Source organism: Ctenopharyngodon idella, chromosome 21, assembly GCF_019924925.1.
Source record: "Ctenopharyngodon idella isolate HZGC_01 chromosome 21, HZGC01, whole genome shotgun sequence".
NCBI classification, from domain to species: domain Eukaryota; kingdom Metazoa; phylum Chordata; class Actinopteri; order Cypriniformes; family Xenocyprididae; genus Ctenopharyngodon; species Ctenopharyngodon idella.
In genome coordinates, this window is record NC_067240.1 from 7,485,775 (window position 1) to 7,501,221 (window position 15,447).

The window sequence follows — 15,447 nt, forward strand, 5'->3', positions numbered from 1 at the left end:
TATTTTTAGTAGTGAAAATTTAGCTAGCTATAACTAGCTAATTCAGCAAATGCTAATTGGTAACACAATGACTGCATCCAAAATCGCGTACTGTTGAGTAGGAGCTACATTTGATTTTAAATTTACTTCATGACCGTTGAAAAAGTATGTTCTATATAGTACGAATGCGTGTAGTATGAATGAATTTGGATGTACTACATCTGCCATGTTGTTACTGTCACATGACCTACCAGCGTCAGTTATGTCCCTTCAGCTCCATTCACTCTCCCGTGGCCTCATGGGATAGTAAGGCCCTGTCCCAAATCGCACCCTAAATCCTCACGGTCTTTCTCTGAGTCCGCACTTTTACTCAGCAGAAGTGCGCATCGAGGGCGCATAGCAGCCGCAAAGGGGGTGCTCACGAGCACCCTTCTTTAAGCTTAAATGACGAATGGGACACCTTATGGTCTTGTGGACTTAACGGACACGCGCACGCAGCGGCCATTGTAAGTCCACAAGACCGAAAGTGCACATGAAGTGCCTAAAGTGCCCATCGTATGCGCACTTCAGAATCTCACTGGAAGTAATAAGTAATCCGGGTACTTTTCGTCTACTGTTTTACGAATACTATAAATTCGGAAATACTACTCTGTTCGCATACTGTTTTTCGCCTACTATATAGTAGAGAAGTACTCGATTTTGGACGCAGCTAATGCTTTGATAACATTAGCATAGCATAGCAATTTCTGAAAGAGTACGGCAATATAGAACATTTATGAAATATCTGTTCTCAAACTAAGCCCATGCTCCACTTGTCACCCCCTCGCCCAGTTTCAGGTAAATTTAGTTTGTCTAAATTAAAAGAAACAAGTTCATAAAACTTAAAACAATTAAACAATTCAATTACTTAAAATGTGTCAGTTTCGTGAACTCAAAAGAAAAAGAAAGTTCTAAATACTTATTTTATAATTTAATACTTTAATTTGAATTTGCCCTACTCGCACCAATTATTTTGAGTTTCAGGGTTTACAGTGTATTTCACAACATTACTATGTTTTACTGTGTTTCTGCATAAGAGACTCCAAACTTTTGACTGGTAGTGTACATGGAACGACATGATTGTGAGTAGAAATGATGACATAATTCACTTTATTTTGTGTGCAGGATGAATTCTAATGTTTGTAATTCTAATGATCATGTGTTGATCTTCAAATGCACTTTAATGCATATTACTAACACCTGTATCTATAACACAGCGTTTGTACTTCAGAACTATATGAACCTTTTTCCTAAGCCTTTGTAACCGCAGAGTTCAAAGCCCTCCGTCGACACAAGCTCGTCGACAGTCGCACTGAAGCGTTCTCTCAAGCCCCCTGAGATCTCCTGTTTTCAAAGAATCGTGTGGTTCGGCTCCCTGTGTCTTTGTCGTACCCTCGACCTCCGAGGCATGTGCATCTCCCACATCCTCCCCTCTTCACGACCCCTCCACGTCCCATGAGCCCCTTCAGCCCTCCTCGCCAATGATCGAGATCTTAAACGCTTCAGCTCAAAACTCCCACACAAGCCCCCCTGAGCTTCAGGCTCCGAAGTCCCACACTCTCAAAAACTTCATTAGTGCAGTTTATCTAGAACGTGGAGTGGAAAACGAGCACGTTGGCTTGTTAAATGAGTTGAGAAATGTTGTGCTTCTGAACAAAACCAACGGTTTGACTTTGTGGTGCAAATGTTTAGCTGTGAGTTAGGCCTTCAGTTTGGTTCTTCAGGTTGTTTAGTGTCACTGACGTGTAAATTTAGTGCAATAATGACTTATAATGAAGTATTATGAACTAAATGTGTTTGTCCAACCTAGAGGCCTTGGAATAAACTGTGATCTGCTCTATCGATATGTGATTGTAGTGTAAAAGCAGTTTTACACTGTGAAAAAACGATGAGCAAGTTTAGCAGTTTTTTTTTTCATTAGTTTAACCTAACTATTAATTCAGCCGATATGACAAGATCGAGTACATACAATTCATCATAAAATTTTATATTTTCATTACTACTCTGTAAAAAAAAAAAAATCATGATTTGTTATCACATTTTTTATGTTGTCAAATCAACTTAGAAAATTAATGTGGTTCAGATAACTTAATATTTTGAGTTTCTGTTCATTATAAACCAGTCGCCTTCATTGTATTAACTCAAATTTTTAATTTCAATGAACTAAAAATTTTAAAGCAACCAGGTAACTTACTTTTTTAAGTTAAACCAACAATTCTTTTTTACAGTGTATATAAAATATTACTTTATTTTTATCCATTTAACTCAAAGTATTCATAAAATAATTTATTTTATGGATACTTTTAAGCATTTTCTTGATTTTCCTTAGTAAATAAATTCAAAAGTGTAGGTTGTAGAAGAAGATGTAATGGCAATGCATTTTGGGGGAATAACATAACACAATAAACAAAAGTTTATCATAAACAAAAAAAAAAATCTCTTTTTTTCTTTTAATTATTTTCCCAAAAATGTATATGTACTCAAGGTGCGATTTGTTCAAAAACCAGAGGGGAAGATATTTGAATGAGAATGTCATAATTAAATTTTTAATATTTAATTGAAATATAATATATATATTAAATACTAATAATTTAATAAAACGTTTAGACAATGTAGAAATTCGATATAATTCCTTTAAAATGATTGGTAAAAATATGGAAAATAATTGTTTTAACAATTAACTAAATGGCATTTTTAACAATTAACTTGACTATATGTGTCCTCATGAGGTATTAAGATAAGCTGTCAAACGTTTTGAACGCATTTCAAATTTGTATTATCTTTATTCCATCTTAGTCCAGGACAAATCATAGTGTCGCACACTTTTACTAGGCTGCTTACGACGCTCAAAACTAAATCTATCACCATACTGTCAGAAATGGGAAATGTATGTAGCCTACTCTATCAACACTTTGAGGTAAAAAGTATTTAGTTTGCCACGCTGCAACGTTGTTGGTTATATGCCGCCATCTGTACTTTATTAATGTGATTATTAATTGATTCATTAAGCGATTTTATAGGTTATTTGTTCATTAATCCAGCATTAGCAGTACGTTGAGTTGGATCTGTGATTAATTTCAGTCTTATCTGATATTCATCACAAGTGTTTTTTATATTATGTGTTTGTGTTAGATTTGACGCTGTTCTAGCTGTGGTGCACTGCGGACAGATGCAGGTGTTTCTCAGGTCACACACCTGCGTTCGGGTTAAAGATCATTTTAGGGCATTTAGGGTTCAGCAAGCCTGCGCGTTCTGTTTCAGAGTAGAGAAGAAAGTCTTTTAACATTCACTGGAACTGCTCAAATAGAATGACCTGTGGGTTTTCTCACAGTTTTGTAAATACTTGAGTTTTGGAGAAGTTGGAGATCATTTCAGTTATGAGTTCATATATATACTTTCATGCTATTTTGATTTGAACCATTTCAGTTTAAATCCTCAAACTTCTCTAACAACGTGTCTGTTAAAAGTTACTTGAAGCATGAGAGTAAACGATCATCTAATTTTTGTCAGGATGTTTTCAAGTCAAAATAGATGTTATATCTTCAAAATGTGTTGAAATGACATACTATCATATTAAAGTTAACTATATATTTAAATGATCATCTCTACTCCTAAAACCTTGTAAAAAATAAACAAACAAAAAAAATGCTAAATTCATTCTTTAGCATTGCATTGTCGAAGCATTGTCACGTCGCACGCTGAAAGATAATTGTGTACTTCAGAGCTTTTTAGTAAAACTTTGAATGTTTTTGCATGTACAATAGTCAATAGTTCCTATTTTCTTGTTAACGAAACCTGAAATATGTGTTTTTCTGAAAAGGCTCCTGATTTTTCCTTGATGTTTTATGTGTATGTGCGTTTCCTCTGACTCATTCTCTGATAGGCTGTCAGTAATTGGTTCATTGGCCCCACACACTGCAGGGCAGGCCCTCCTTTCAGTGTGACACATGAAGAACAGAAAGGAAAACACAGACACACAGTTGACAGCTCACACACGGACACCCAAGGATGACCCTCTCTTGCATGTGCAGTTATTTGTTCATGTGGATGGCAGGTAAGGAACTTTTCTTTCCGTTATATTTAAGAGCGTCAAATTCTAATGTGACCAGACCTGAAACATACAGTAAGTGCTACAAGTAAAATGAGCTTAGCGCAAGGAAGTCTGCACAAGTCAAATATTATTGCTGACTGCCGTTATATATTTTATTTAAATACTAAAGTTGAATTTTTTGTGACATTCTGTAAAAGATGATATTCTTAAAGAATCTTTTAAAATAACCTTGTGATGGCCTCAGTGTTTCGCTGTAGGCCCAAAGGTGTTTTGCATCCTAAGGCAATTTACAAAATTTCTTGCGCTTGAAAATATTTGGATTTGATACAACTGTTTGTATATTTTGCGCACACAATACTTACATATTTGATAATATGCATATAATCTAAAAGTTTTGAAAAACAAATGGTTACACTTTATTTTGATGGTCCACACAGACATTCTACTAACTTTAAGTAACTTTGAAACTACGTGTCAGCTAACTCTTATTAGAGTATTAGTAGACTATTAGGTTATGGTTAGTAGAATAAATTAACATGTAGTTGCAAAGTTACTTATAGTCAGCATAATGTCTGTTGCGGGAGCATCAAAATAAAGTGTTAGCAGATATTAAGCAGACAGTCTACTGATACTCTAATGAGAGGTAGTCGACATTTAATTGCAAAGTTACTTACTGTTAGTAGAATGTCAAGTGTAACCAAGCCAGATTATCCACTATAACTGAGTCTCACACACTCATATATTTGCATCTAATATATGTTTAAATGTCGAAAAAAAGTCAGTGTTAACCAATAAATTGTTTATGATTTTAAAAAGACTCGATTTAATGCTTTCGCACTACCAGCCTATTTTGGTTTTTGTACCAAACTGAATATTGATTTTTTTCCATTCTCTGACATAAATTATCATGTTTTTTCTGCTCATATGAATCTATGCCCACATATGCAAAATTTTCCCCCAGGCACTGATAAGAGAGGAAAACTATTTTGCAAGAGGATATAGACAACATAAATTGCCTACCTAAGAGTTCTGTCTATTCAGGTTTCCATTCTTACATAACAAGGAAATAGACTAATGTGTTTCTAATCCTCTTATGGTCTATCGTAAAAATGACTTTTCAGTCTTTTCTTTTACCGTTTCTAATTCTATATTTAACCTTTGTGCTCTACTTTCTGAAAGTGTCCTTTGAATAGGTAACGTCTAAGCTAAACTACGTAGTTAAACCTGAAAATCAAAATGTGCATAAAGAACAAACCAGGACTTAAGTGCTACAGTAATATGAGCTTAGCATAAGGAAGTCTGCAGAAGTCGAAGAAAATTGATGCCGTAATATATTTTATTCTGAATACTGAATTTGAATTTTTGTGATGTTTTGTAGAGATAGTATTCTTAAAGAATCTTTTAAAATAAGATATATCAATGTCCTTTGAATAGGTACCATCCATGCACTTAAAATTAAATGTGGCTAAACTATATCGTTAAAGCTGAAACTGAAAATGTACATAATGAACAAAGCAGGACTCTGATTTTTCCTTTGTTTCCCTTTAAGCAGTCATTCTGCCCTGCTTCCAAGCTACTTCGAATGTTTTATACCCCAAAATCAATGGCACGGAAAGTCTGTCCTGTGAATGTCCAGATCATGCCTGCCAGGAGGTGTTTTGGTTCCGGTACCTTGAGAGTAGAAACACTCTTGAGTTTCTCATGTATGTCAACAGCGCTGGCAGAGAGCAACATGCAGAGAACATCGAAGTCTCTCGGTTCAAGGGCACCGTGTCCTCCGGACATAAGGTGGTGGTCTACACCCTGCGCCTCATGGGACTACAGGAAGAAGATGCTGGCCTCTATTCCTGCATGTTTAAAACTAAGACTATGATTCCTGTTGGATATTACATAAAGCCTGGAGGTATGAGCAGTGCTCTCCTTCTCTGTTTTGGTCTCCTACCCTGTTTTTTTTCTTGTCCGAACTTGAGTTTTCCTCTGTAATGGTGTTGTTGATGATTCGTGGATGACCATTTTAGGCTTAAGAAAGTCAAGAAGACCAAATCAATGAAACTGAGATAAATGTTGGTTTACAGAGTCATCTTAGTAAAATCACACCTTGAGGTTTCCATCCCTGAAGTTCCATCTTCACCTGGTGTGAAGGTGGAGATGTTTCCAAAGTCTTTATTCTCTTTCATGGTGCTCTAAGAACATCTCAAGATCATGTAGCTTAAAGTAAATGACTGATGGGAGATGTGGTATGAGAGATTCGAACAGCAGTAAAGTGTTCGGAGATGCCGAGGTATTTGGCCTGAGAATCCTAGAGTTCCGTTTAAGACCTGTCTGGGATCTTCTGGTCTGGACAGTTCATGTTAGTTGACTTGGACACAATGTATTCAAATTTCATAGTTTTACAACTTTTTGGGGGGGATATGAGAATCTTTCAACCTTCAGGTTGCACTGACAGTTACATTGTCTTTGCATTCATTTATGCTAGTTATTTAATTCAATTAAGATTGCTATGTGCAAACAAGGTAGCTCTGAATCAAGGAAAAATTAATTATTTTTAAATTTGAGTAGAACCATCTTCATTTGTTTCTTGTCCATGTTCTGAGGTCACTTTTGATCTTTATTTTACCTACAATTTTAAAGACCAATACATGAATTCTTCATATTCAGAATCATAACACTTAAAAGATCCACTGAAATCACTGTCCGCAATGGAGCAGATGCAGTCTGTTTTGTCTTGACATTCTTTTTCTTTGTTCTCCAGTGAATCCTCCAACAGTTCAGCCGCCAACAGTCAAGACCCAGAAACCTGTGAAGAAGACCTGTAATTGCAAAACCCCAAACTACTCACCTAAAGGTGCGGACAGAGGCTTGCTGTTAGATGCTGCTGATTTCTTGCTGTTTTATACTGTTTAGTTTGATTGGTTTCTTGTTTTGCAGGCTGTGAACATTCAGTGCTTTGGCCGGGAATTGGTTCTCTTTTGCTTTTGGCCATTACACTTGCAGGCACACTTTACTACTTCAGTCGTGAGTACACACACACACACACACATAGAACTCACACATGTCTTTGTAACATACTGGTACATCGCAGTGGTCAAAGAAAGAGCTTCACAACTTTAGTTTTGCCATGTGACATGCTTGTTTACTCTTGCACGCATTGTTTCAAATGCTCAGATGCCCCATGTAGATGTCCATTGGGAAAGTTTCTGAAGTACATCACAGTGCTTATAGCTCAGTTACAGTTTAAACAGTTACTGTATAAAAGTGTAAAGAAATTAATTCAAATTTTGATTTTATATAAAATTTGTGTCTCATTAATATTTTCATTTTTTTTATCATTGAGACAACAGGTCTACCTAAGAAGTGCAGACATCGATTCGCCAAGTAAGTTGAGAAGAGATTTCAGTGCTTTTTTTTTTATTTTTTTAAATCAAATAATTTGTTTAATGAATGTTATTTCTAGGATTAAAATATCCCTTAAATGATCAAAGATGAAAATAAGCAACTAAACAAGAGTGTTATAGTTGTGGGTTAATGTTGATTTGCGACACTCGCGCTCACATCAAAGCCCTTATATGTGTGTTTGCATTGGCTCTGTCTTGACAGCCTTATTAGACTCATTTAAAATTTTGATAAACACTTAAATAATTTGTTCTGCCAATATCATGTGCTTTAAGAGCATTTTTAAAAGAAAGTTTACTTTGCCATTTTCTCCACAGGACGAATCCGTTGCGATGAGGTGGACAACAGACTCTTCATCTCCAAACAAAAAGTATCTACAATTTGATAAAACACATTACATACCTACACTTTATAATAAGGTTTCATTCGTTAATATTAGTTAACTACATTAATTAACATGACCTAACAATGAAATTCACTTCTGAAGCATTTATTAAGATTAGTTAATTTCAACTTTTGCTTATACATATACACTTATAAAAATTGTCTTTGTTAATATTATTTCATGGACCTCAGCTGACATGAACGAACAATGAACAGTTTATTTTTATTAAGTAATGTTAACAAAGATGAATGAATACCATAATAAATGTCTTGCTCATGTTAGCTAATGCATTAACTAATGTTAACTAATGAGACATTATTATAAAATGTCTAAATTCATTCTTTTTCTTATATATTCCTGACGTACATGCTCTCTTATTTTTTGTTGGTGGTGTTTTTTTTTCTCTCCAAAGCAATTTTTTTTTTCAAAATGGACCTGTTGAAGTCTATAAAACTAGTGTTTGTAAACAAAAATAAATAAAAATTCTGTCATCATTTACTTAACACTTAAGTTGTTCTAAACCTGTAAAAATCTGATCTTCTGAACACAAAAGCAGATATTTTCAAGAATATGGGTATCCAAACAGTTGTGGGGCACCATTGACTTCCATAGTATGAAAAAAAAAAAATACTATGGAAGTCAGTGGTGCCCCACAATTATTTGGTTACAAACATTCTTCAAAATATCTTACTTTGTTTTCAGCAGAAGAAAGAAATTTGTACAGGTTTGGAACAACTTGAGGGTGAGATGACAGAATTTTCGTTTTTGGGTGAACTATCCCTTTAACTTTACTCATAGTTAAGTGTCTCATTGGATGTTAGTCAGCCAACAGTCCACTTTATGAATTTAATTTATTGTAGAGCTGAACGTACCACCAGGATTACTACAAAACTGAACTCACACTCAACCTGGACTAACCCACGTTTTTATCAAGATTTGTGTTTTGTTCTTGACAGCACAGCATGTTTAATTTGCAATTGAATGTACAGTTTTCTTTTTAATGCTTTAAATGTTATGCTCTTTAAATAGTTTGTATAAATCTTTGTTAAATTAAATCTCATGTTTTCTCTTAAATCAGTGTATTATTGAGTGTTTCTGTGGGTTATTTGTTTGTGATGACACCTGTTTGTGTTGTAGGGGATTTATGGTGTCCCCCTGTCTTACATATCTGAGGGTGTGTTGGTTTATGTGTTTAAGCGTTAAAGTTTCCCTCTCTGAGGGTGTGCGTTCCCTTTGTGAAACTGTACTGAATGATATTGCCCAGTGTCTGATCGCAGCAAAGCTGATTAGCTTGAAATATTTCTTATAAATCAATTCAATACAATTGATATGCTATGCACATGTTGATGGTTAATGTGATGAGCTACACTTCACCTGTGGTTACTCTGCAAGGACACCTGTGTGAACTTGAGGACTGTGACTTTATTTAAATCGCAAAAACACCAGCAAAAAGCTGGTAAATGAACAACAACTAAAATACAAGACAAATGTAACCTTTAAAATGAAAAGGACTATTTAAGAGGAAAACAAATACAATCAAAAATACATAAAAGGTCTGTGTCAAATAAAAAAAAAAAATGTGGGTATGAGAGAAGCTGTGCTGCCATTCAGTTTGACTATGCAGCTGTTCTTCCTGATACTTTGAGGCAAATGAACAAACCTCTTCCTGTGCAAAAAGACAGAACATTATCTCTCTCGCATCGCTCGTTCAGCTTTGAGCTCCTCAGCGCTACACTAAAACAAAACCACCACAGAGAGACCACAGACCTTGCCGCATGGAGAGCGTCACAGGCACAGACTCAACACAAGACCTCCATTACATTGTGTAGTTCTACAGTCTCTGAACTGTAAAAGCAATGTTTTATCATTAGTTTATTCATTTTGTTGGGATTTCAATAATATAGATGCAGTACAACAAATGCCAATGGAAAAATTTGATTTTTTTGTGGAAAAGGAAACATTTTTCTTTATTGATAGTAGAAAAAACATTAAACCAGGTTACATTAAAAATGTTAAAACAGAACACATTAAATTCATATACATCTAGCATTATTTATTTCAAAAGTGCACAAAACTACATTTGGCAAATGATTTATAAGAATACGGTCATCTTTATTATACAGTTCTTTCAGTCTACCTACGTTAAAGCAAAAGAAGACAAGCACATTACTCAGAAAATATCAGGAATGAGGTGTAAAAATCTCAAAGTGGGTATTCTCATATTTGAAAATGAATATAGTACATGTACATGTAACTTTCCTTAAACTTACAATATGGTATTGTTCAGAAGAACAAAGAAGGAATTCTTATTCTTTGTTGCATCTTGATAACTTTCTTGGTGATCTTCATCTTCGCTGAGCATCTGCACACAACGCATGATAGATTCTGACATGAAATACAGCCAATTTTATTTAAAGCCTTGGTATGAAAAATTACCCAATTACACTTTACACTGTGTGCAAAATCTACAATTTTTAATGACCATGTGTGTTCGTCTTTGTTTTGTGTCTCAAGTAGAATCCATTAAAAAAGACACAAGACCAATTCCTCTGAAGGTTTGAAAATGATTTGAAAACAATGATTACAAACATAGAATATTGATTTCTTAACCCTCAATGACAACAGTGAATACTTCATTTAAAAAGATCATATCAAAACACAATACTAGCTTCATTCACATCTAAAATATAATTACATAACTTATTTTATATACATAAATTCATTCATTTCAAAGATAATATTGCATATATTATACTTTTAAAAAATTGTATTTAGCGGTATATATTATGAACCGTAATTATTACAATATAAACCTTTAAATTATACAGTTTTGAACTGTAAAATAGACAGTAAACTAACTGCTGTCCCGTAAAACCTAAAATGTTGCTACCGTATTTTTTACGGTAAAGTTCTAGCAAACACAGCTTCTGTTTTTTTACCGTAAATTTTACAGGGATTTTTTTTTACATTGTATATATATATATATATATATATATATATATATAAAATGTAAAATATATATATATATATCTTCTGCTAAAACATATACAATATATAAAAGTATTATATTTAAAATATATATGCAATATTAACATTGAATATTAACAGATGCATGTTTACGAGCTTAATATTACAAGCTTATAAACATGCATCTGTTAGTAAAATATAACCACAAAATTTAAAATATCACACAACTATATCCTATAGCAATCCATCACTTGATGAATGTTGTAGAGAAACAAGAGGTAATAATGGAGGACATTCAAAAATCCAGTCATGAATGCGTTTGTGAATGTGTATAGAGTGCAGCTGGCGTTCAGAAACTAGACTGGCAAAATAAATGCATTTGAATTTGTTTCCTGTTATGTCTGTACACCTTTTACACCTGTAAACCTCTCTTTTAACATTAAATGATAAATTAAATTAATATTGAAGTATCAGGTTAATTCTGCAAACATTGTTTGAACCTTATGAGAAATAAAACTGACCCCCAAAAAAGCAACATATGGATGTCAGTCGCGTTTTTGAAAAATACACTTGTACTTTGGGTTACACTTTATTTCATAGTACGTGCACTTTCAATACTTACCCACGAAAGTACTGAGTAACTACACAGGTTAAAGTTAGGTTTAGGGATAGGTACAGGGTTATTACTAGTTATTACACAGTTAATGTCATTGCTACAAAAAGTACATGTGAAACTGACCACCTGTAAAATAAAGTGCTACCGTACTTTGATATGGTGTAGGTCTACAGCTTCGATAATATCTGCTAACTGGGTTTTGATTCAAATAATTTTGAGGAAAAAAGTGGGTAAGTTTCGTATTCATTAATGAATAACTACACAAGAACAAATGAGTAACGCACTATTAACATTCTAACAAGAAACTCTGATTAACGAATTAGTAAGTAATAGTGCTCAGTTGAATGTGGTAGTTCACTATTAGCTAATCAGTAACTACTAATTTTTCATACCTCCCAGAGAACGACTAAGAACTACTATATACAGGTTTATAATTAATGTGAATAATGCAAAATGTATAATTAATTCTAAAGTGAAGAACATGGTAACCCACTAGAAATGACTCAAGTATTACCATCTCCTTCAGAAGGAATATTATTTGGATCATTATAAAGTGAAAAGCATGATAACTCTTAATATTGAAAGAAATCATTGTGAGCTTTTGAGGTTTTTGTAAGGTTTTGGATAGTAATGACTCAAGTGTTTCTACATCCTTCTAATGGAATTACTATTTGGATCAGTACTCTAATGTGAAGATCATGGTAACCTACTAATGACTCAAGTGTTACCAGATCCATCAGAAGGAATTACTATCCAAAACCTAACAAAAACATACAAAAACCTCAAAAGCTTACAGTGACTTCAGTCAATATTACGAATTATCATGCTTTTTACTTTACTGATCCATATAAGTAATTTTTTCTGAAGGAGTTTAGTCATTACTAGTGGGTTACAATTATCTTCACTTTAGAGTTAATTATACATTATGCATTATTCATATTAATCATGAACCTGTTAATAGTTCTTAGTAGTCCTCTGGGAGGTATGAAAAATAGTAGTTATTGATTAGCTAAAAGTAAACTACCTCATTTGACTAAGCATTATTAGTTACTAATTCATAAATGAGAGTTTCTTGTTAATACTAGAGTGTTAATATTGCGTTACTTATTTGTTCCTGTGTAGTTATTCATTAACGACAGAACAGTATTCTAAAGTGTTACCAATAAATCTGAGTGAATTTAGAAATTATTCAGCACTGGTCTCAACTGAACATGAAGGTAAAAAAACATCACGAAGAAACCAAAACTACTTACATCAGGTTGTGATCTGTTGTCACTAATCCCTCCCTCTGAGCTTCACATTAATGGATACAGTGTTTGAATCACCTCTCTCTGAACAGAATCCTAATGCTGCCATTACTGCAGTGACTGAAAGTCTGTTTTTACTGATCGCTCTCTGAGGTGGGATGCTGTCTTACTGCATGTAATAATTCTCAGTTGTGGTGTGCGTGAGGATGAGTTGGCCCTCTTCCTCCAAGGAATCCCCAGGTAAGCCCCATCCCCCTCATCCTCACTTCCATCTCTGGGCTGTGTTTTGGGTCTGAGACCCACGTCTCTGAGATCAGGTTCTTTTGGTGAGTCAGACAGGGATCCCCAGGTAAGAAATCAGTGGATGATGAGAAATTACCCAAACTGAGAAAGTGACTCAAAAGTACATGGGGGGCCATGGAAACTGAGGGTGGACCGCCTGTCATAAACTGTCTCTCCGTTTGACTGGAGGTCTTCCTGAACACCCACCTGCAAGATATGAAAAACAGAATCTCCCCTTTTATGATAGGTCAACGCTGTATGTGAGCAAGTCAAAAGGTCCCTGCCTTTGTTTTTAACTAAAAGAGGAGTTAAAATGTTTTTTTCTTAATTTTCAGTGTTTAATGTTTTCTATAATCAGTACTGTAGTTCATCATGAAATCAGCTGTTCCATACATTCAAACCTTCTTGAATGTACAAAATATTAGTTTTTTTATTTATTTATTTTTTTATCAGATATTATTTCAGGTAAATATATTAAAGCAGCGATTTCACAGTAAAGTGAGGTGAGAGGTCAAAATTTATTTATTTATTTATTAAAATATATATATTTTTTAACATTTGAATTTGATAAAATAATATTTTTAATTAGTTTTTTTGCACTTGTTGTTTGTAATTGTATTATTATCATTATTATTAATGTATAATTTGATTAATTTATATATGATATAAATATCTAGATGACTTTAAAGGATTAGTCCACTTTTAAATAAACTTTTGCTGTTACTTTACTCACCCCCATGTCATCCAAGATGTCCATGTCTTTCTTTCTTCAGTCGAAAAGAAATTAAGGTTTTTGATGAAAACATTCCAGGATTTTTCTCCATATAATGGACTTAAATGGACACCAAACGGTTCAAGGTCCAAATCAGTTTCAGTGCAGCTTCAAAGGGCTTTAAACGATACCAGACAAAGAATAAGGGTCTTATCTAGCGAAACGATCGGTCATTTTCGAAAAATTTTTTTTTAAATGTATATATATGCTTTATATAAACAAATGTTCGCCTTCTAAGTGCTTCCGCCAAACCCCGCATTTCCGTATTCTCCAAAAAGTTTACGCTGCTGTTTAAGTTGAATAGGGTAGGCGTAGGACATACAGCGTAAACTTTTTGAAGAATACGGAAATGCGGTTTTGGCGGAAGCACTTAGAAGGCGAACATTTGTTTATATAAAGCATATACATTTACATTTTTTTCGAAAATGACCGATTGTTTCGCTAGATTAGACCCTTATTCCTCGTCTGGTATCGTTTAAAGCCCTTTGAAGCTGCACTGAAACTATAACTTTGACCTTCAACCGTTTGGAGGCCATTTAAGTCCACTATAAGGAGAATAATCCTGGAATGTTTTCATCAAAAACCTTAATTTCTTTTCGACTGAAGAAAGAAAGACATTAACATCTTGGATGACATGGGGGTGAGTAAATTATCAGGAAAAGTTTATTTAAAAGTGGACTAATCCTTTAATGTTGAAAACTCACATTTCCACTATCCATGTGTTAACAACAACAATAATACTTTATATATAACACTTACATTTAGTAAAATAACAATAATTATTATTATTTTGTTGCATTTGTTTTTGTAATTGTATAATTCTTGTTATAGCCTAACTGTGATTTGTTTTTTAATAGAATTTGCACACCTTACAGGGTGTTTTTGTTTTTGTTGCTAATGTCGTAAACTCATATTTCCACTATCCAATGAATGTTGCGTTAATTTCCAGGCGACGTAAATGTACATTACGTCAGACCGTGTTGCGACATAAGGAAGAAAGGGGGCGCTGTTGCTAGTGATGTAACCGTGTGGGCAGCATCCTCACCCCTCACATTATTTGGAGACTTGCTGTACGCCTACAGAACAAAGGTGGTCTGAAGCTGTCGTACAAAGCGATGAACATCTTTCCACTCTTCTTGGGAAACGTTATATTTTGATACCGTCGTGACGTCAGGTGATACTGCAGACCTGTTTGAGTTTTTCCTCACCGAGATAAGATAGCACAAACACACTTTTCAAGCTAAACATTTCACAAAATGAAGATTTGAAATCACAAACTGTCTCAAAATGAAGAGAAAAAGTGTCGTGTTTCGTTCTGGTCCTCAAATGTTAGAGGAACATGAATGAACTAGGCTAACGATACATGTGGTTACTATTAGGACAACTTGAGGGAAAACTGACTTAATACATCCACTAACCACCTTGACACCCAATTGATTAAAAATAATTGCAAAAAAAATGGTTCAGAAAAGCATTTTTGCCTCGTTACTGTACTTAAGTAGCTACATTTTTCAAGTAGGTTGACTAGTCTGACTATAAACATGGTTCATTGATCAGTATAGCCTACTTTTTACCTTTAATACTTAAGTAGGCCTCATTAACAATCAAATACTTTTGTACTTTTACTCAAGTAAAATCGAAAATGAGTACTAATATTTTTACTGGAGTAACATCTTATTATGGTAGGCCTATCTCTATATGTTGGGCATCCTACTT

General features: G+C 34.1%; 1 protein-coding gene across 6 annotated transcripts; it reads left to right on the forward strand.

The window, feature by feature from the left end:
* Nucleotides 1–479: 479 nt before the first annotated feature.
* LOC127504040 (uncharacterized) lies at nt 480–8,921 on the forward strand. 6 transcript variants are annotated; one of them, XM_051878360.1, is made up of 8 exons: nt 492–816; nt 1,056–1,100; nt 3,902–4,072; nt 5,619–5,972; nt 6,822–6,914; nt 6,998–7,084; nt 7,411–7,444; nt 7,780–8,921. In XM_051878360.1, the coding sequence occupies exons 3-8, from the start codon at nt 4,027–4,029 to the stop codon at nt 7,796–7,798; spliced, it is 633 nt and encodes a 210-aa protein (XP_051734320.1). In that variant the 5' UTR covers nt 492–816; nt 1,056–1,100; nt 3,902–4,026; the 3' UTR covers nt 7,799–8,921. The 6 variants fall into 6 exon arrangements, with proteins under 6 accessions (XP_051734322.1, XP_051734320.1, XP_051734325.1 ...); XM_051878365.1 differs by having other exon boundaries at nt 5,622–5,972; XM_051878362.1 differs by lacking the exon at nt 1,056–1,100 and having other exon boundaries at nt 480–578.
* Nucleotides 8,922–15,447: the final 6,526 nt, after the last annotated feature.